This window comes from Thamnophis elegans, chromosome 2, assembly GCF_009769535.1.
Source record: "Thamnophis elegans isolate rThaEle1 chromosome 2, rThaEle1.pri, whole genome shotgun sequence".
Taxonomy (NCBI): domain Eukaryota; kingdom Metazoa; phylum Chordata; class Lepidosauria; order Squamata; family Colubridae; genus Thamnophis; species Thamnophis elegans.
Window position 1 is genome coordinate 48,418,707 of NC_045542.1, and position 20,932 is coordinate 48,439,638.

Consider the following 20,932-nt stretch of genomic DNA (forward strand, 5'->3'; position numbering starts at 1 on the left):
ATTTTCATTCTTAACAATTAGGGGTGCACAATCTGAGCCCCCTCAAAGCTACAGACGAGTTCTCCAAACCCTTGGTTGTGTCTCTGCAAAAGCAATTTCCATATTGTAATCTTAATGCAAAGAAATAGGGTAATTGTTAAAGATTTATGGGAATATTCTGGTGAGAGAGAAGTTCCCTGAGGATGGACTCCAGCATGAGTAAAAAACTCGGAAGACTAAACGTTGGGTCCCGGTGACCGACCCAGATTAGATCCTGCAACATTATCCTGGGACATGAATATTTTAATTCATTCATTTATGAGAATACATAAAAAGTGAGACTTTGTATATCATGTGAACTCTCCTAAATATCTTTTGGAGTACATGTTCTCAGCCAAAAAAAATGCCACTTTATGTTGATTTAAATATTTCATGTTACTTAATTGACCAATATTGATATACAGGAAAACGTCCTTGTGTTTAAGGGGAAGAACAGATATTGTTAAAATGAATATCATTTCTTCAGATTAGATAGATAATGAGAATTTTATTATCAATCCAAATCCACCCTATTGAATTATGAAAAAGAGTTCCATCACTGACATAATCAAGCCAGCATTTGTAGAGTTTGCTTACATAAGCTGCTAATCAGTGGTAGGATTCAAATAATTTAACAACCAGTTCTCTGCCTTAATGACCAGATAGGTAGGCATGGCTTGGTGGTCATAAGTATAGGTATAAGTTATTACTTGTATTTATATTACTTATAAATATTATTACTTATAAAGCCCTACATGGTATTGGACCTGGGTACTTGAGAGACCGCCTTCTGCCGATTACCTCCCACAGACCCATTCGATCCCACAGATTAGGCCTCCTCCGTATTCCATCTGCCGGCCATTGTCGGCTGGTGACTACTCGGAGGAGGGCCTTCTCTGTGGCTGCTCCGGCCCTTTGGAACGAGCTCCCCGTGGAGATTCGGACCCTCTCCACCCTTCAGGCTTTCTGGACGGCCGTGAAGACCTGGCTGTCCCAGCAAGCCTGGGGTTGAGTTCCCCCTCCCTACTCGAATATGCTGTGTCTGTTGTGCTTTTAAGTTGTTCGTATTGTCTGATTGTTTCTGTCTTACTTTTTGTAATTTCCCCTCCCTTGGCTTTTGTTCAGCCGCCCTGAGTCCCTTCGGGGAATAGGGTGGCCTACAAATTGAATAAACTCCAAACTCCAACTCCATATGGCTGTGTGGGCGTGGCCAACTCAACATCACTCAGGTTGATGGGCACTTCGCCTTAGCTGTTACAATGTAATAAGGGTTAACTGGAGAGGCAGTTTGTGTAATCAAGGCAAAAAGATTAGGCTAGAAACAACAACAGAATGTTTCCTTCCTGCCTTCCTTACAGGAGTAACCCTGTAAAGTGGGGAAAAAAACAAAATAAGATTTCTTCCAACAACCAGTTCTCCGAACTGCTTAGAAAGTTAACAGCTGGTTCTCCCGAATAGGTACGAACTGGCTGAATCCCACCACTGCTGCTAATGTTATGGCATTCCTTAACTTTATTCTCCCCTGATGAATTGGATTTCAAATCCCTCCATTTCTGTCTATGGATAATGCTGTAGGCCTAATGGGAATAGTATTACAGAACATCAAAAGAACAGGTAGTGTTTCAGCTCTACTGAATACAATACAACACAACACAACACAACACAATACAATACAATACAATAGCAGAGTTGGAAGGGACCTTGGAGGTTTTCTAGTCCAACCCCCTGCCTAGGCAGGAAACCTATACCATTTCAGACAAATGACTATTCAACATCTTCTTAAAGACTTCCAGTGTTGGGGCATTCACACCTTCTGGAGGCAAGCTGTTCCACTGATTAATTGTTCTCACTGCCAGGAAATTTCTCCTCAATTCTAAGTTGCTTCTCTCCTTGATCAGTTTCTACCCATTGCTTCTTGTTCTACCCTCAGGTACCTTGGAGAATAGTTTGACTCCCTCTTCTTTGTGGCAACCCCTGAGATATTGGAAAACTGCTATCATGTCTCCCCTAGTCCTTCTCTCATTAAACTACACATACCCAGTTCCTGCAACCGTTCTTCATATGTTTTAGTCTCCAGTCTCCTAATCATCTTTGTTGCTCTTCTCTAGATTCTCAACATTTTTTCTACATCGTGGTGACCGAAACTGAATGCAGTATTCCAAGTGCGGCCTTACCAAGGCATTATAAAGTGGTATTAACACTTCACGTGATCTTGATTCTATCCCTCTGTTTATGTAGCCTCGGACTGTGTTGGCTTTTTGGCAGTTGCTGCACACTGCCGGCTCATATTTAAATGGTTGTCCACTAGGGCTCCAAGATCCCTCTCACAGTTACTACTATTGAGCAAGGTACCACCTATACTGTACCTGTGCATTTTGTTTTTCTTGCCTAAATGTAAAGCCTTACTCTTTTCACCATTGAATTTCATTTCATTAAGTAGTGCCTAATGTTCAAGTTTGTCAAGATCCTTCTGTATCTTGAGCCTGTCTTCTGGAGTGTTGGCTATTCCTGCCAGCTTGGTATCATCTGCAAATTTGATGAGTTCCCCATTTATTCCCTCATCCAAATCATTGATGAAGATGTTGAAGAGTATTGGGCCTAAAATAGAGCCTTGGGGTACTCCACTGCATACTTTCCTCTATGTAGATGCAGTTCCATTGAGGACTACACATTGAGTGTGGTTGGTCAGCCAGTTACGAATCCATCTGGTAGTGATGCTGTTTAACCCACATTCTTCTACTTTATCTAGTATTAGGTTATGGTCTACCTTATCAAATGCCTCATTGAAGTCCAAGTAAACTATATCAACAGCATTCCTCTGGTCCATTAATTTTGTCACTTTATCAAAGAATGCAATAAGATTAGACTGGCATGATCTGTTTTTGACAAACCCATGCTGGCTTTTGGCTATTACTTTGTTTACTTCTAGATGTTTGCTAATTTGTTGCTTGATTATCTTTTCCAGAATCTTTCCTGGTATTGAGGTCAGGCTGATAGGTCTGTAGTTTTCTGGATCTATTTTTTTTCTTTTTTGAAGATGGGAACCACATCAGCTCTTTTTTAGCCCTCTGGCAGGTTCCCCAGTGCTCCAGGATCTCTGAAAGATATAGTTCAGTGGTTCTGAGGTCTCGTCTGCCAGTTCCTTCAGAACCCTGGGGTGTAATCCATCCAATCCTGGTGATTTGAACTCGTCTAGGGTAGACAGGTGCTCACTTATCATTTTCTTCCCTATTTCAACTTGTGTTCCTAATCTGATTTTTGTGGTGCTGTTTTTGATAGCTTGGACTGTTTTATCCCTTTGTGTAAAGACAGATGCAAAAAATGAGTTAAATAGTTCTGCTTTATCCCTATTGCTTGTCACCTTCTTGCCACTTTCTCCCAGAAATTGACCAATTGTTTCCTTAACTTTTTTCTTGTTTTTAACGTGTTGGAAGAAGCTTTTTTTGTTATTTTTTACTTTTGTGGCAAGCCTTTCTTCGTTGTGAGCCTTAGCTTTCCTCACTTCATATTTACAGGCTTGGGCTATTTGCTGATATTCTGCCTTAGTTATGTCCCCCTCTTTCCACTTTTTATACTTATCTTTTTTGTCTTTCAATTTGTCAGAGAGTTCTTTATGCAGCCATGCTGGTTTCTTTTGGGAGCTGTTATTTTTCTTCTTCCTTGGGATTGTGCTAGACTGGGCTTTTGTAATCTCAGTTTTCAAAATTTCCCAAGCTTCTTGAGTTGTTTTTCCCTTGAGGATTCTCATCCATAAAATTCTTCCCAAGCTCTCTCTAAGTTTATTGAAATTAGTTCTCTTAAAGTCCAAGACTCTAGTTTGACTTTCTTCTACTATTTGTGTTTGCATAATGTTGAATTCCAATATTGTATGGTCACTTGCCCCCAGGGTTCCTGTGGCTTCAACACCTTCTATCATTTCCTGTCTGTTAGTGAGAATTAAGTCCAATATGGCTGATCCCCTTGTTCCCTTCTGTACTTTTTGAGAAACAAAGTTGTCTGTTAAGTTTGTTAGGAACCTGTTGGATCTTTCACTTGGTGTGGAGTTTGTTTCCCAGTTGATGTCAGGGTAGTTAAAATCTCCCATTACTATTGCGGTGTGCTTCCTACATACCTTAGTTAGCTGACTAGCAAAAAATTCATCTACTTCCTCTACTTGGTTGGGTGGCCTGTAATATAGACCTATGACAATGTCATTTCCCCCCAACCTTTAATATTGACCCAAATGCATTCAAGATAGTTCTCATCATTGTGCTCTATTTCTGTAGAGATGTAGTTATTTCTTATATATAGTGCAACTCTATCTCCTCTTTTATTTGGTCTATTTCTTTTAAATAATTTAAATCCTTCTAGCTGTATGTTCCATTTGTGGGTTTCATCCCACCAAGTTTCTGTAATGACAACAATATCATATCTGCCTTCATTTACTTGAATTTCTAATTCACCCTGTTTATTCTTCATACTCTGTGCATTGGTGTATAGACATTTGAGTCCATTTTGATTGACCCTGTGTTTACTGTCTACATAACCTGTGTTATGCCTGACAGCCCCTATTTTCTTGCCACTTGTATGATTCACACACATGGTATGGTACTCACTATTAAATGTTTGGTTTTGCTTGACAGCAGGAGTGATAATCTTACCGCACAAACATCTATGTTACACGCACTGATAACCCTATGAATTTTAGATTGCTGGGGACAGAAATGTTCTGTATCAATTAATTCTCTGTCCCCGGTGTTCCATTTAAATGTTTATCCAGAAAATCTGTGAATTTAATGCCAAGTAACTCAGTCCCTTTCTTGGATGGGTGCAAACCATTTCTTGGTATTATACTTGCTATTTGAGAAGGAGACTCCTGCTCTTTTCCACTGCCATTATTCAGCACAGCATGTGTATATCTGCATCCTAGACAGGTTGTGAGAAAAGGTATTTTAACTGGTCTGCCTGTACTAATGGAACTGATTCGGTACTTCTTGTTCCTTGCATCAAGGTGTTTTCAAGTTATCATTTAGGTAATGATAACTTACAAAGTCTTACAGTGGAGGTAGGTTACCTGCCTCCTCTGTTAAGACTTTGATGCACTGAAGAAAAGCTGCCTTCCTCAAGAACATTACATAACTAACTTTTACTTTGGAACTTGTGCATGAGATGGAAGGACATTTGACCAGATCATTTAGATAAGGTCCAATGCCATCTGTTGATTAATGGTCTTCTGTTTGCACAGCTATTCTAGAGAAGCCTCTGGAGAAGAAATCAGGGCGTAATTTTGGACCCCCTGGTACCAAGAAGCTGATTTACTTCATAGATGATATGAACATGCCAGAAGTTGACAAATACGGCACTGTGGCTCCTCATACCTTGATCCGGCAGCACATGGATCATGGCCATTGGTATAAATACATTTTTTCCTTGATAATTACTATGGCTGTATGGCTAAAGGATAGGCTCAGAGAACCCCATGCAAAAAAAAGCAACTAACCTTCAGGTTGAACCATTTGTGTTTTCTATTATTATTATATTATACAATATTATAATATATTGTAATGTAATGCATTGCAATGTATTAATGTATTATAGAGATGATATCGTTTGAATGCTATGCTATGCATGTTGCAGGCTATCAATATGATGCCTGCATGTTTAAAGATATAGGCCATCTTGTCTCCTACTTGTAGATTAAGCTCAATATTTTCATGGATAGATGTGTTATTTAAAACTTCTGCTTTTTTTAAATGAAAAGACATCAAAGCCCTTAATTCTTTGTTCATTTTGTATAAAAGATAGGAAGACTATCTTAAGTGTAAGGGAATAGTGGAGCATCGCTTTCTCAAAAATATTGGGTCAGTATAATACCCACCAATTTGCTTCTTTCCATTAGGTATGATAGAAACAAACTGACCTTAAAGGATATCCACAACTGTCAGTATGTTGCCTGTATGAACCCAACTTCTGGATCCTTCACTATTGATTCCAGGCTCCAGGTACCTAATAGAGGGAGACGTGGTACTTTGGTGATTTCAGTGAAAAATAAGACCGTCTCCCTTACATTACTGTAGTTGCTTTTTTTTTTTAAAAAAAATGACTAAACTGTGAGCAGAAAAAGTGGGAGGCCTAAATTTAGAGGGATTTTTTTTTTAGTTGATGTTGTTAAGAGACCTACCTAGCAGCATTGCAAGATGTTGTAAATTGTGTTTTGTTTGTAGAGGCACTTCTGTGTGTTTGCGGTGAGTTTCCCAGGTCAGGATGCCCTAATGTCCATCTACAGTACTATTTTAGGACAGCACTTGGCTGCTCGGAATGTCTCAATCGTCGTCCAGAAGGTTAACCAACAGCTTGTTTCGGCAGCTCTGGGTAAGCACTGCAGAAAAACCAGCATGAACTAAAACAGGTTTTCCCGTTAATGTTCTACCTCTTGGCATCTTATTCATATTTGTGACCTGCATGATGCTGAAGGCTTTCAGATTCAGATCTCTTTGTGCAAAGAATGTTTGGGAAATGGGGGCAATGGTTAGCCAATAGTGTATTTTGCTAGGGGAAAAGGTACAACTGACTGAATCACTGGGATGGAATTTTGCCTGGCATGATTGTCACAGGTACTTCCTGCCTTGGATGCTACCACATCATTATCATTTTTCTTTGGAACTGCCATCTTTTGTTGATTCGGGTTTATTCAACTTCCACTTAGCGTTGTTAAATTATTCTAGTTAGGTGAGTTTTGTAGGTGTTATGAATCCTCTATTGGATTGTAAAACTGACAAGGCTTTGCAAGAGTCCTACACATTTAATTAAACAATCTGGAGATCAACCCATTCCATTGTTTTTTGTTGATCCTGACTGAGGAATTAATCATGAATAACCTGTTTCTTATCCCAAGCAACTCCATGCTTTTTTGGTATGATTATGGCATGTTTCTTCATAACAGGTTTACATCAAAAAATTACATCAACATTTCTTCCTACGGCCATAAAATTTCACTACGTTTTCAATCTCCGGGATCTCTCAAATATATTCCAGGTACAATATCATTTTTGTATTTTGGTATGTATGAATTTTCCAATACCTTGGAATAAAAATGACACCACACAGGTCACTTGTTTGTGAACCATTTCTTTGAAGCTATATTATAATAAATGCTAGAAATTGTGAACTCAGTTTCCTTGAGATATTCAGAGTTTCAGATTTCACAAGCCACAGTCAGCATGGCCAATATGTAGTAAGAGATGGTAAAATTAGTGGATATAAGGCGGAACAAAACTTCTACCTCTCATATATGTCTTTTGATACAGTCAATTTAATAAAATAAAATTGGCCAAATGAACTAAACCTAGAGAGTTTCCTTTGTCCATGTTAGTATTGTTACAATTGCTAATTTGCCCTATCATATTAAAGAAAATAGCCTTAGAACTAGAGTCCTGTATGAATTCTTGAGGGTAAGACTTTCCACAATTATCACATTCCATTAATCAAAGGACACTTCCACAGCAGAAGTGGTATTCAGCAAGTTCTGACCAGTTCAGGAGAATCGGTAGTGAAACTTTTGAGTAGTTCGGAGAACCTGTAAATACAATTTCTGACTGGCCCCACTCCATCTATTCTCTGCCCCACAAGTCCCAGCTGATCGGGAAGAAATTGAGATTTTACAGAATTGTTCCCCTGCCACACCCACCAAACCATGTCACGCCCACCAAGCCATGCCCACAGAACCGGTAGTAATTTTTTTTTAAAAAAAAATCTCATCAGTGTTCCACAGGGCTTCTGTCTGAATTAAGATGTTCCTACTCTGGCTTTAAGGTTTCTGATATTATCTTGCCTTTTAGAATTTTTTTCTTATTATAGGGTACAATGTTCTTCTTCGTTTATTATGACTGCTCATTGTATGACCAGTATGAATGTATACAACAGATTTTTTTCACACTGTTACCCTCCATTTTAACCCTTTATAACCAAAGGGCACTAAGTTGAAAAAGAATAGAATAGAATAGAATAGAATAGAGGAGTGAATGGAATAGAATGCAATCCAATGCCATGCCATACCATACTATACCATACCATAATGTCCTGATCCAGGAAAAGCTGGTATATATTATGAAATGGCATCATCTAGGATAGATGGCAGTCCATCACCTCTCTTAAATCCAAAATCAACATATAAAAGCCATGGGGAGCAGAAAACCATTTCGAGTTAATTTAGAATTGCTGAAGTTGCTTTTGCCTTTTATAATCATCTGAATATATCTTCTTTTAATAATGCATATTTGAATTACTTAGTCATGACCTTCCACATAAATATATTGAAAGATAAACATATCTGCAAATAACCTGAGAAAACATCAACTTCTCTCCCAATTCTTAAAATATTTTTTTGCAAACATGTTCTCTGGTGACTGTTGCATACAAATTTTTGCATATTCTGTATATGAATTAATAAATATGTACTTTGCTAAAATGGATTTACATAGATTAAAATATACTTCCAACAACCTATACAACAGCATCATTAATAACTTTACTTTTACTTTATAGAGATCTGTATATCTTAAGACTCAAACAAGGAATTTATTTATTTTTTATAGTCTTTCTTTGTCTGAGTTCCACTGATGTGGCATTGCAAACACAACGACCCAAGTTAGATTAGGGGATATAGTACAATATACTACCAAATTAGTTGTTAGTCAAGGGTATGTAGCTTGGAAGCATTATTTATATTAAAAGATCGAGCACAAATCCTCAGGAGAATTGTTTTTCCGAGAAAGTATTATCATGACGGAACATTTTTCACTGACTCATATGGAGGCTGCAACAATGGATTAGGGTCAAAGGAATAAGAAATTGTGGATCTTTTTGAGGTAATTGGAAATAGACCGTGGGAGTATATTGTCAAGTATTGGTTATGATGCAGCCTTGTCCTTTGTGGGGATAGGTATGAAATCCATCTCCCCATCTACACCCATGTATGTATATACAGTAGTAGGAGCGGGAGAGATAAACAGAGATTCATACTCAGAATATTATTCAACCATTTCCTTTTTTTTTTCTTGTTACCATCTTTACTGTGCTTATTATCATGCTTACAAGGCTCATTGTGTCAACTTCAGCCTGACCATTTTAGAGCAGAGTGACCACAACCCCTCATTTCTTAAGACCTTGGAAAATGTCAGAAATTTCACCCAAAAGAGATGCCTGCAATTTCAGCAACAATGCTTAATTCCGCCTCAGTCAAAGAATACATAGATTTGAAGTCTGCAGGTGTCTCCTTTATTCCAGTTTAGCTCATATAGGACTTTAAATGTCACCGAAACAGAACATCCTGCTCCTGGCTTCCTCAGATCTTTTCTGTCATGCCCTTTGAGAATATTGGATACTAATCACCGGGGGTGGGTGGGTAATATAACGGTGGCCTTGGAAAGAAATGAAATATTGTTATAGAGGTGGACTGCATTGAAGATCCTCTCAGAAAACAATGGCAGAGGTCCTGCCTTAGTAACATACTAAGGAGAAAGCAACCTTGATCCTTTTGTCTCTGCCAGGGACTCCTGTTTTCCACTCATGAATGCCTCAAAATACCATCAGACCTGGTCCGGCTGTGGCTGCATGAAGCAGAGAGGGTTTACTATGACAAACTTGTGGAAGATAAAGATCAAGAGACCTATACCCGGGTCATGACAGCAAATTGCAAGAAATTCTTTGAGGTGAAGGAACTGTTGATGCTACTTCTCTACCTCCACCCTTTTTGCTTCCTCCAGCTGAGATTCAAAAGTGACTTTGAACTCAACCACAATGTACTTTTCCAATACCAGTAGTTAAACGTTAATTACTTTGATATAGGAATATGCTTGCTTTAAAAGACCATATGCAGGTATTCAGAGGCTTCGTTGAATTAGGAAGAAATGTTGTGTCTAGGTCAGGGGTGAAATCCGCCCAGTTTGGCCCAGTTCAACTGAACCGGTAGGGACAATTGTCGTTGGTTCTGCTAACCAATAGTAAAAAAAAAAAAAGCTTCCGAAGATCGCATGACTCACCTGTGAGCCACGCAATCGTCAGAAGCTTTCCCCCTGCTTTTTAAAGCAATTTGTTTCCTGCCTATTCGCCCGAACCAGCAGGAAAAAAAAATGCTTTAAAAAGTGGAAAAAAGTTGGCCACACCCATCCAGTCACATGACCCCTCCCCATCAAGCCACGCCCCCAGAACCAGTGGCAAAAATTTAGATTTCACCACTGGTCTAGGTTGAACAATGAGCCCAGCTCTCAGGTGCTAACTTTTTAAAATTTATCTTGTGTCAAAATAACTCTCCAGACTTTACTTGCAGGCTAGGCCTAGATAATTAATCCCAAACGTTGTCTTAGATGTTTCAAATAAATCCAAGATTAAAAAGCAGCTGATGAGTGGATAAAAAGTAGCTTCGGGTTGATGCATTGTTTTGTTTTGTTTTGTTTTGCAGGATCTGGGTGAAAATATTATCTTTGCAAAGCCCAACATTTTTTGCCACTTTGCTCAAGGCATTGGAGATCCAAAGTACTTTCCTGTTTCCAATATACAGAGTTTGAATAAATTGCTTGTGGAAGCCTTAGATAGCTACAATGAGGTCAATGCAGTGATGAATTTGGTAAGTAAAACTGGAGCTGGGCCAGAGAGAGAATGCTGCTGCTGAGCACATGAAGCAACGCTAAACTAACGGATGCCTGTGCTACAATTTCCATAATACAAAATCATTAGCAATAGCAACAGCACTTATACTGCTGTATCTGAACAGTTTATAATGTCAGCATATTTAGCCTTTAACAATCTGGGTTGTCATTTGACCGACTTTGAAAGAATGCCAATCTCAAGCCCCATCAGGATTCAACTCCTGGCTGGGGACAGAATTTGCCTGCAATACTGGATTCTAACCACTGCATCACCACAGCTCATTAACTACAGTATGGTGGCTTAGAGGTTTAGCAGTTCTAGCCCAAAATGTAAACATTTGGAGGAGAAAAAGTTGCTTCTTTCTAGTAAAGGCATTGTTTTTAATTAGGTTAGTCTTCCCTATTGATTTTATTTCCTGCTTCTTTGAGCTGGAACAAGCTCTTGCATCACTTGGATATAACACAGCAACCCTTAAACCATAGAAAGGTGCTTCTGGTCGTAGCATTCACCGATGGTGGAAAGAATTATGTTAAACATAATAGGCTCTATCACATTACCCAAACACCCTTATGCGCGAACCAAGTAGAGTTTTCTTTTTGTTGTTACTGTTTACCATATTTCCTTCTTTTCTTTCCCCCATTACAGTAATCTCATACTTAGTGAATTTTGAGGCAGGTTTGAATAATTCTGTAATTTTACAGGCACTGCTAAATTTTGGGGGCTCCTGGTCTTTAAAAAGTTGGAATGGGGAGGGGGAATCATGATTCCTTGGGATCCTGCCAAATATCCATAGTTTTAAAAGGTTGAGGGTAATGAGAATGAAGTTAGAGTTTGGAGTTGATGAATAATTAATAGGCACAACCATAAATTAGATGATGGAAATTGGAGGATGGGTCAGTGGCCAAGATAAAAATGTTGTATGGACTGTTTTTATTCCCAGAATCCAGAAGCATCAATTAGAATATGGTTCAGATTAGGATGAGAATAAGGCATGAGTAAACCTGACGCTGCAACTAAGATATAGTCGTGTGCCCCCGCCCCCTGCCCCAAAAGGCTACTATTGGCTGGGAAGGATGAAACAAAGTGGATGGAACCAGTGGTGGGATTCAAAAATTTTTTACTACTGGTTCTGTGGGCATGGCTTGGTGGGCATGGCAGGGGAAGGTTACTGCAAAATCCTCATTCCCTCCTGATCAGCTGGGACTCGGGAGGCAGAGAATAGTTGGGGGTGGGGACAGTCAGGGGTGGTCTTTATTGTTTCTCCAAACTATCAAAATGTCCACTACCGGTTCTCCAGAACTGGTCAGAACCTTCTGAATACCACCTCTGGATGGAACTCAGCTGAGTCTCCATGTTTTGTTTTGCTTTGCTTTGCTTTCCTTGTTGGGGGTAGAATCGGGTGTTAAATGATTTTCCCTGTCTTGAGGATTATACAGTCCTACATCTTTTGCTTTGTTCACTGTTTAAAATGCCATTCAGCTTTGAATGGAGAGGTAGAATCTAATGTTATTGTTTTGGTTGTTTCAATGTTGTTGGGTCAAAACTAGGATCGGGCCTTCTTGTCTACTGCAGGTGCTGTTTGAAGATGCTGTGTCGCATGTCTGTAGGATCAATCGCATCCTAGAGTCTCCCAGAGGCAATGCTTTGCTTGTGGGGGTTGGAGGCAGTGGCAAGCAAAGTCTGTCTCGACTGGCTGCCTATATTAGCGCCCTGGATGTCTTTCAGATCACTTTGAAGAAGGGTTATGGCATTCCAGATCTCAAGGTGAGGACAATTTGTCCAGGTATATATTAGCAAACTTCAAAAAAATGGTATGAAGAGGCCTAAAATGAAAGATAAATGCTGGGTCCAGCTACCTGACAAGTTATACATTGTAATCAAACCAACATTTCTGAGTTTATCATTGTTAGTGTGCTGCAATGCCATGTGTTATAGACATACTGTCAGGGTTCCAAATAGCATCCAAAAGTAAATTCGAATCCAAGGCAAAGTATTGCTCAAAGTTCCAATTTATTAAGAGAGTCATGTTGGTACATCTGGGAAAACCCAAATTTGAACGCTTCCTGGTTTTCCCCACCCAGTTGAAAGTTCATGATCTTGCCCCCACACCCACAAGTCCATCACATGGTCAAAACTTCCACTGCCATGCTGGCAGTTCCACTCATCCAGGTCCGGTAAGGTGCATAGGTGCGAAGACAAAGGATGACCTTGGCTTTCTAGAAAGAATTTTGTTATGGCTACATAGCATCTAACTCCTAAAATCCTCCCTCCCATTTTTCCACAATAGAAAATGCATAGTAGAATAATAGAAAGTGTGGCAGGTCAAAGATCCAAAAGAAAAGATGGCTGCAGGCCTGCCATGCATGCTTCTAAAGACAGAAACTTGAGATCTTTCTACCTAGGATGGACAGTAGGGAGCTACAGGAAAAACAGGAATATAAAACAAGAAGCATCAAGGAATATAAAAGAGGAATTAGTTCTACTTAGGTTGTTGAGAAGATTGAGATAAGGCCTTCAGAGGTTTAGACAGGGATAGCTATCTTTTTTTTTTTTTGGCCGGAAGCATGGCAGGGACATGTGGACATCACCAAAAGGGTGGATCCAGAAATTTTCTTTTTTTAAAGACAGGGAATGATGTGTTCTGGCTAGAGGAACCTTAATATCAATTCATATTGTGGAATTTCCCAGACTTACACCTGCATTGCCTAATGTCCTCATTTTGATATCGGCACAGGGAACTGTGCATGAGGCTGAGAAAACAGGATTAGAGAATTGCATGGGGAATGAGCTATGCAGGTTGTATATCCTTGCCATAAACAAGAAGCTGGTTGGGATGTGACAGGAGATTGTTTTCATGCATATCATCCTAACCCTTCCTATACTACAATGGGCCCTACAATGTGTTTGTGGAATTAAGCCATTTATGCATTTTATATGCTAATTTATTTTGGATTTTGGCCTAAAACATTGTATTTTGGTCCTGATCTGTGTACAGAGATAATACTTTGGAATAGCCTGTCCAAACCTGGTGCCTTCTCGATGTCTCAGGAATAAAATTTCCAAGCTTCCCAGTCATCATTTTCTTTTCCATGCTGAAAGTGCTGAAAGATGTACTCTCAACATATTTGGAGAGCCCTGGGTCAGGAAAGGCTGCATTGTGCTTTCCTGCCTGATAAGTACAAGAGTGACACCAAGGGTGGGTTACTGCTGGTGTTACTGCCGGTTCACAACTCACATGCAACGTGTGCGCATACCAGACGCCCGCAGCGCTTGCATGCGCTGTTCAATGTAAATTGTTCTACGTGCATGCACAGAACAATTTAAAATCCAAAATGGCGGTGCTCAAGTGGCATTTGGGGACGTGGCAGGCATGGATCGCTGCCGGTTCTGGCGACCCAAACCTGAATTCCACTACCAGTTCGGCTGAACCTGGACGAACCGGTAGAAATCCACTTCTGGGTGACACCTCAGGACCATTGGGGAACATGCTGGTTGCTTTTACATAATGATGCTTTCAACATCATTAACCAGCTTTCATAATACTATGGGAAAGTTTTCTACATGAAATTCGGCATTTTTTTAAATTGTTCACTCTTGAAACGAAATAGGAAGGATGCTAAACTGACAAGTATTTGTTCTGTGATTCAGGCTGATCTGGCTTCCCAGTACATCAAATCTGCTGTGAAGAATACCCCTACCGTTTTCCTTATGACAGACTCACAGGTTGCTGAAGAGCAGTTTTTGGTTTTGATCAATGATCTCTTGGCATCTGGTGAGATTCCAGGGCTATTTCAGGATGATGAAGTGGAAAATATTATTAGCTCCATGAGGCCTCAGGTAAAATCTATGGGCTTGCCGGACACTCGTGAAAACGCCTGGAAATTTTTCATTGACAAAGTCCGAAAACAATTAAAGGTAAGAAGTTGGAAGAGTTCAAATTCTATTTGGCCACAAATTGTTTTGGCTAACCAATTGCCAGGTTCAACATACTAGCTTACACAATCATGGTTTGTGTAAGTGGTTTGTTGGTTTGTGCAAAGTATTATGAAATGAAGGCACTGGGGTTTGTAAACCACGGTTTATGGGTTAACAACGAGCAAATATTGCCCTCATTCACAGCCTAACCTACCTCACAAGATTTTTGTGAAGATTAAATTGAAACAGATGGAAGATGCACTCTACATTGTGCCCTTAAAGGAAATGTCAAATGTGTGCATAACTAATAATATCTAAATTAATATTCTTCATTATTGCATGACTGATGGAAGGAGAGGACATTTAATCTTTTGAGTGGGGCTGTTGATGTAAAAAAAAATAGTAACTGGTTTTGTGTCATGTGGCAATATGAAAATGCTTTAGCCAACCTTTGTGTATTGTACAAATGAAGGTAGGAATATCTACTCTAATAGGGAGAGCATTTTTCATATGTAAATTTGATATACAGAGATTTACAGGGATTCCCCAATAATATTTGAGTAGTAAAAGAAGTAATTAATAGTAGTGATTATGCCCATTGATGAGTCTTCACTCCCTCCTCAGGTAATCTTATGTTTCTCTCCTGTGGGATCTACTCTCCGTGTGAGGGCCAGAAAATTCCCTGCTGTAGTAAACTGCACAGCTATTGACTGGTTTCATGAATGGCCTGAAGATGCCTTAGTGTCTGTCAGTGGAAGGTTTCTTGAGGAGATTGAAGGGATTGAGGTATGCATCCATTTTTCAAAAAAGTAAACATTGTGTACTCCCAATATCTCTTGGCACTAAATAGAACCTTTTTTTTTTGGCCAATGTTCCATTATGGTTTTGTTTTTTTCCTGCCTACAACTTTTATTCTTTGATTTCTTTCAAATGGCAATCCCTCTGTCTCTTTAGACTGTGGTGAGCAACGGCGAATTAAGGCTCACTGGTGCCCTAAACACTGACAAATTTATTTATTTATTTATTATTAAAATTTATATGCCGCCCAATCCCGAAGGACTCCGGGTGGCTTACAAAAGAAGAAAAAAAAATAAGAAAAAAATAAGAGAAAGGCAGTTTCAAATCACAAAACACACGCATTCGTTCTAATCGGGGCCGGACCTCAACAATGCAGTCAACAGCCCCAGGCCTGCCGGAATAGCCAGGTTTTTAAAGCTTTCCGGAAGACCATGAGAGTGGGTAAGGTACGGATCTCTGGGGGTAGCTGATTCCAAAGGGTCGGAGCAGCCACAGAGAAGGCTCTCCTCCGGGGGCCCGCCAGCCGACACTGTCTGGCTGATGGCATCTGAAGGAGGCCCAATCTGTGGGATCTTACCGGCCGCTGGGAGGTACGTGGCAGTAGGCGGTCTCATAGGTGCCCTCCTCTTTTGTACATACATACTGTACAAATCTTCATTGGTTCTTTTTCTTTCTCAACTTTGTGGTGCCCCGTGCCCTACGCATGTGCTTAGTCTGATTAATGGTTAATACACCACTGGTAGTGAGCAACACATGCTCCCTTCCGAAACCTTAATTACAATCTCCAGAGCCAGCCTAAACTTTGTCACCACAAATATGATAGATGTTGAAAATCCTTTCTGGTTCCTCCCAGTTTTGGGATGCAGGCCTAGTGTGCCCCTAGTCTCATTCTAAAAAGAGTTTATTCTTGGTAAATGGCATCACATGTTCAAAGTTGTCTGGATTAGGAAACTAAGCAGGATGAGGTCACTAAGAAGGATCAGTGTGTATCTCACAATCAACCATTTTTTCAGCAATTTATAGAACAGTTTACAAAAATATGTGTCAGATTGAATAATTAATTCTATATGATCAGGTTGGCACAAATTCTTAGCAATTATCTAGGTAGATTTTTTCCCAAGACTATTTGTCCCTCGCTTAGTCCTTCAGGCCTTCCCACAGTGCATCTATTGCCACTGTAACTGAATTTGTCCACCTTGTTGGTCATCTTCTTTTTCTCTTTCCTTCTACCTTCCCAACATTACACCTTTTTTCCAGAAAGATGGGTTTTTGCATAATGTGTCTGAAGTCAAATAATTAGAATCTGGTTGTTTGTGCCTCAAGTGACGACTCTGGTTTGATTTGTACAAGATCCATTTGTTTATTTCCTTGGCTATTCAAAAATCTTCAGGAGTCTTCTCAACATCAGCATGTCAGTTTGAAAACCTTTATTTTGCTCAGAATGTTTGTTTCAAATAATCATTTAAAATATAAAGCAGGGCTTCAAGAGTAGCCAACCTTTGATCCTCCCAAATTTTATTAGAGTTGGGGCATTTCCCCACAGGTACTTAACCACATCACATACATATCCTAGCACATTTTGTATCTCCATGATGAAACCTTTTACCTTCTAGCCAGTAAGGTCTATGTCTCCTGCCTTTTTGATGGTCAAGGCATGTGATGCCGGAAAATTAAATAAAATATGGAATTCATAATTATTGCATGTTTTTTAATAAATGTAATATATACATTAGAATGTAAATCAGTGATGGATTGCAGGCAGTACGCCCCAGTACAGGCGTACGGGAGCCTGCCTGGAGCACTGGGTACCGTTCTGGTAGGGTGCTCCGGAGGGCCCACCCGCCTGCCTGTGCTCCTTACCTGTCTTTAAACTTTTTGGCGCTTCTACACACAACGCATACAGCGCCTGCACAACACTCCACCGAGCAGCTGGAGCGTCGCGGAGGCTCGTGGAGGCATCACTGGACTGTAAGACACATGTACGTGCTGCACGCGTGTGCATGCACGCTGCACGCATTCATGTATTCATGTGGAGGATGCCGGGTCCCACCACTGATGTAATTCTTAATATGTTTACTTAGAAATATGTAAATGTAATATGTTTACTGGCCTATTGAGCATAAAACTTGCAAATATTAATAGAATTCCTGAAAGGACAGGAAATCTTGGAAACAGGCTTCATGAAGATAAGGAAAACTTTTAGCCTTAATAAGATTTTAAAAAGATATTGTTTGCTTAGTTACCAATTCTCTGACCTTTGGAAGGGTTGCCTCTTTACTAGCTGTTGCAGGATTTTGATGCTGATATGGATATTTTCTACATAAGCAGTTATATATTCCATGCCTCTTTCCATCATTATGTCTCTCTTTTATGTTATAGTTTGTGCTTCACATAGTGTTGGCTTGAAAATACCACTTTATAGATTTTGGCCTGGAGCTTTTGTTTCCTGGAAAGAGCATGATACATTTATTTATTTTTCATTTGACATATATTCCAGATTTTAAAAAACTGCAGTATAAGCCCAATGTAATTTTATTTGTGTATAGCATTAGCATCAGTGTTCTCCTGGGACTTGTCAAAAATGCTAATATTGACCAGAGCCTTTATGTCTGTGTTTCTTTGCTATACATGCTATCTCTTCCTAAGTACATTTAGTATTAATAATTCTGTTTCTTATACCACAGTGTTTATATCAGATTCTTAGAGAAAGGAATGTGGGGCATGCAAAACCTCAAATCTGCAGAATAACATTAACTTATCAACTGCATGTCATAGTAGTATTTGAAGCTAAAATTTCCAAAACGCAATTAGGTGTAAAACATGCATTCTCTGAGTTGTCTGTTTCTTATTTGGTGCCTTTCAGAATGTGCAGTTTTTAATGTCACCGACTTTAGGCAGAGATAGGAACCCAAATAAATGCTTTTCATTCAAAGTTAAACAAACAATGTACTTTGTTCCATGCTCAGTGTGCTCATTATATATAACCTGAACTAATTCAGGAGAGTTAACTGTAGGTGTGTTACTGTATTTTTCCTCTAGAGAGTTCAAATTTGTTTAGAAGATGGAGCAAGAGATTAGTAATTTGGTGACGATGATGTTGGTGTTGAATTAGGATTGATGAGGCCATGTTGAGTTATGATCAATGAGGCCGAGGTTCAAATCCACTTTCCAACATGGAATCTCTCTGGGAATAAACCCCCATCTCACAGCATGATTGTTGTAGAGAAAATTAGAGCAAGGGGGAACAGTGAATTATAAGAAATGAAACGTTGAAATTGATCAAGTAAAGTTCCTTCAAGTTAACAAATGCAGAGTTTCTGAATGGTTGGAAAAGCTATTTGGCAGTCAATCAACTTTATTCAAATTATTTCCCATTATTCTGTTTGGTATCCAGTTTGTCTCCTTTTAGGCAAATGTAGCCTTATCAAGTAGCAATTGGGCCTGGGACTTACTCAGGAGGGAAATTCCCATAAATGCCTGTATGGAAATGTGTGGATTTTGTTACAGATAGTGAAAAATTATAAATGATATAATCACGTCTTAATTTAATTAAGATAATGATAAATAAATAACTTTTAAATTACAAAAAGAACAGTAGGGAGGGGGGAAAGAGAGAACAAGGTTGATGTTGCACAAATTAGCCTAATATTTTCTGGTCCTTCTTGCAGTCTGGAGTTAAAACCTCCATCAGCCTGTTTATGTCATTCGTCCATACAACCGTCAACGAAATGTCCAAGGTCTACCTGGCCACTGAAAGGCGTTATAATTATACCACCCCAAAGACCTTCCTGGAACAGATCAAACTTTACCAGAATCTCCTAGCCAAAAAAAGAAAAGAACTGATTGCTAAAATTGAGAGGTTGGAGAATGGCTTAATGAAACTTCAGAGTACAGCTTCACAGGTTTGTGGGCAAATTGGATGTTCTTGGTTGTAGCCATTTTCAGATCTCATTGTGGAACCCTTGTTGGCTGCCTACAGTGACTGGTTATTTCAATTCAGGTTTAACAAGATCCATCTAGATTCTAGAAGTGTCTTGGCTGATCTATTTTAGAGGATTTGAGTGGCACAAAAATTATCTGTTTCATCTTGAAATTCCAATCTGAGGCAAAAGATTGGGAATCTATAGGAAAATATTTTTTTCTCCAAGATTATGCCAAGTTCTCTCATAATATGCTAAAGATAATTGCATGTAAATGAAACTCTTTTCCAAATGAGCAGCCACATTCAACTACTACCTTTAGTCCACTGTCTAATATTCCACTGCCTCTGCAATAATCTACTGTGTAAAATTATATACCGCCTGGAGCGGAGTAATTTTCTCCCCACCCATCTTTTCTTTTTAAAAGCTCTATCAGGTTAGGAGGTAAGGAATCTGAGTACCATAGCAGAAGAATGGAGATGGAGACCCTTGACTGAATGTGGGTGGCAGAGATGTTCAAAATCCCCCTCTAAAGCCTGCTGCAATTGACTGAGCCTTGTTTTCTTTTATGGGGGGTGGGAGGATGTCTATAGGAGAAAAGATATTTCTGTACAAAGATTATGCACTAGTTTGAAAGCAACTTCAGTCCTATGCAGCCTCCTGATATTATCAGCGTTGGAGAGTTTGGATGATTTCCTGCTAGCTTATCAACATGTAATTCAGACAGTGGCAAATGTTTTGATTTTGTTTTCCTTTGTTTTCTCACATTCTGTAGCTACATTTCCGCTTTAGAGGGAAACCCTTCCTGGTTTCTGAATATAAGTCCTGTAAGTGAAATACTGGGGACGCGGTGGCTCAGTGGCTAAGACGCTGAGCTTGTTGATCAGAAAGTTCAACAGTTCAGCGGTTCGAATCTGTAGCACCGCCTAACAGAGTGAGCTCGTTATTTGTCCCAGCTTCTGCCAACTTAGCAGTCTGAAAGCATGTAAAAATGCAAGTAGAAAAATAGGAACCACCTTTGGTGGGAAGGTAACAGTGTTCCGTGCGCCTTCAGTGTTTAGTCATGCCGGCCACATGACCACGGAAACGTCTTCACACAGCACTGGCTCGTCGGCTTTGAAACAAAGATGAGCACTGCCCCCTAGAGTCGGGAATGACTAGCACATATGTGTGAGGGGAACCTTTAAGCGAAATACTACCTTGATGGCTGCAGAAATCCCACATAAAACTAAGATTCATATTCTGGATGGACAGATTTCCAAGGGTCGGGGTCCTGGGGTTGCTTTGTTTTTCATTTTCTTTCTTTCCATACAATAAAGAGATGTTCTTGCTGCTGAGTTTGCAGTGGTTTGGGAGAGGGCACTGAGTTTCTCTACTTGTTTTCATCATGTTGTGTTGCCAGACGTGAAGCCAGCCACAAATCCTCTTCAGAATGCCTTTGAATATTTGGCATGGAAATGGTGAGATTATGGCATTCTCATTATTGCCTGAGTTAATTCTGGCTCCAAAGAAATGTAGAAGGGGGGTGGAGTGGGGGAGGTTGCAAATGCCATTTAAGAATGTCCTGTCTCTGGGGTCTTTTTGTTTTATTAAAAGCAATCACATTTTGGCTGGTGAAAAGCTGCTTCGCTTTTTCTTCTTGCAACTCTTTCTGA

At 39.6% G+C, this 20,932-nt stretch overlaps 1 protein-coding gene across 1 annotated transcript in view; it reads left to right on the forward strand.

Annotated features, from left to right (window-relative positions):
* DNAH17 (dynein axonemal heavy chain 17) overlaps positions 1-20,932 on the forward strand; it is a 150,911-nt gene that overhangs the window by 73,172 nt on the left and 56,807 nt on the right. Inside the window, 10 exon segments of the mRNA XM_032239003.1 lie at positions 5,243-5,408; positions 5,897-5,999; positions 6,222-6,369; positions 6,941-7,032; positions 9,546-9,707; positions 10,457-10,621; positions 12,217-12,408; positions 14,293-14,559; positions 15,184-15,345; positions 19,026-19,259. Of these exon segments, the coding sequence (XP_032094894.1) occupies positions 5,243-5,408; positions 5,897-5,999; positions 6,222-6,369; positions 6,941-7,032; positions 9,546-9,707; positions 10,457-10,621; positions 12,217-12,408; positions 14,293-14,559; positions 15,184-15,345; positions 19,026-19,259 (1,691 nt within the window).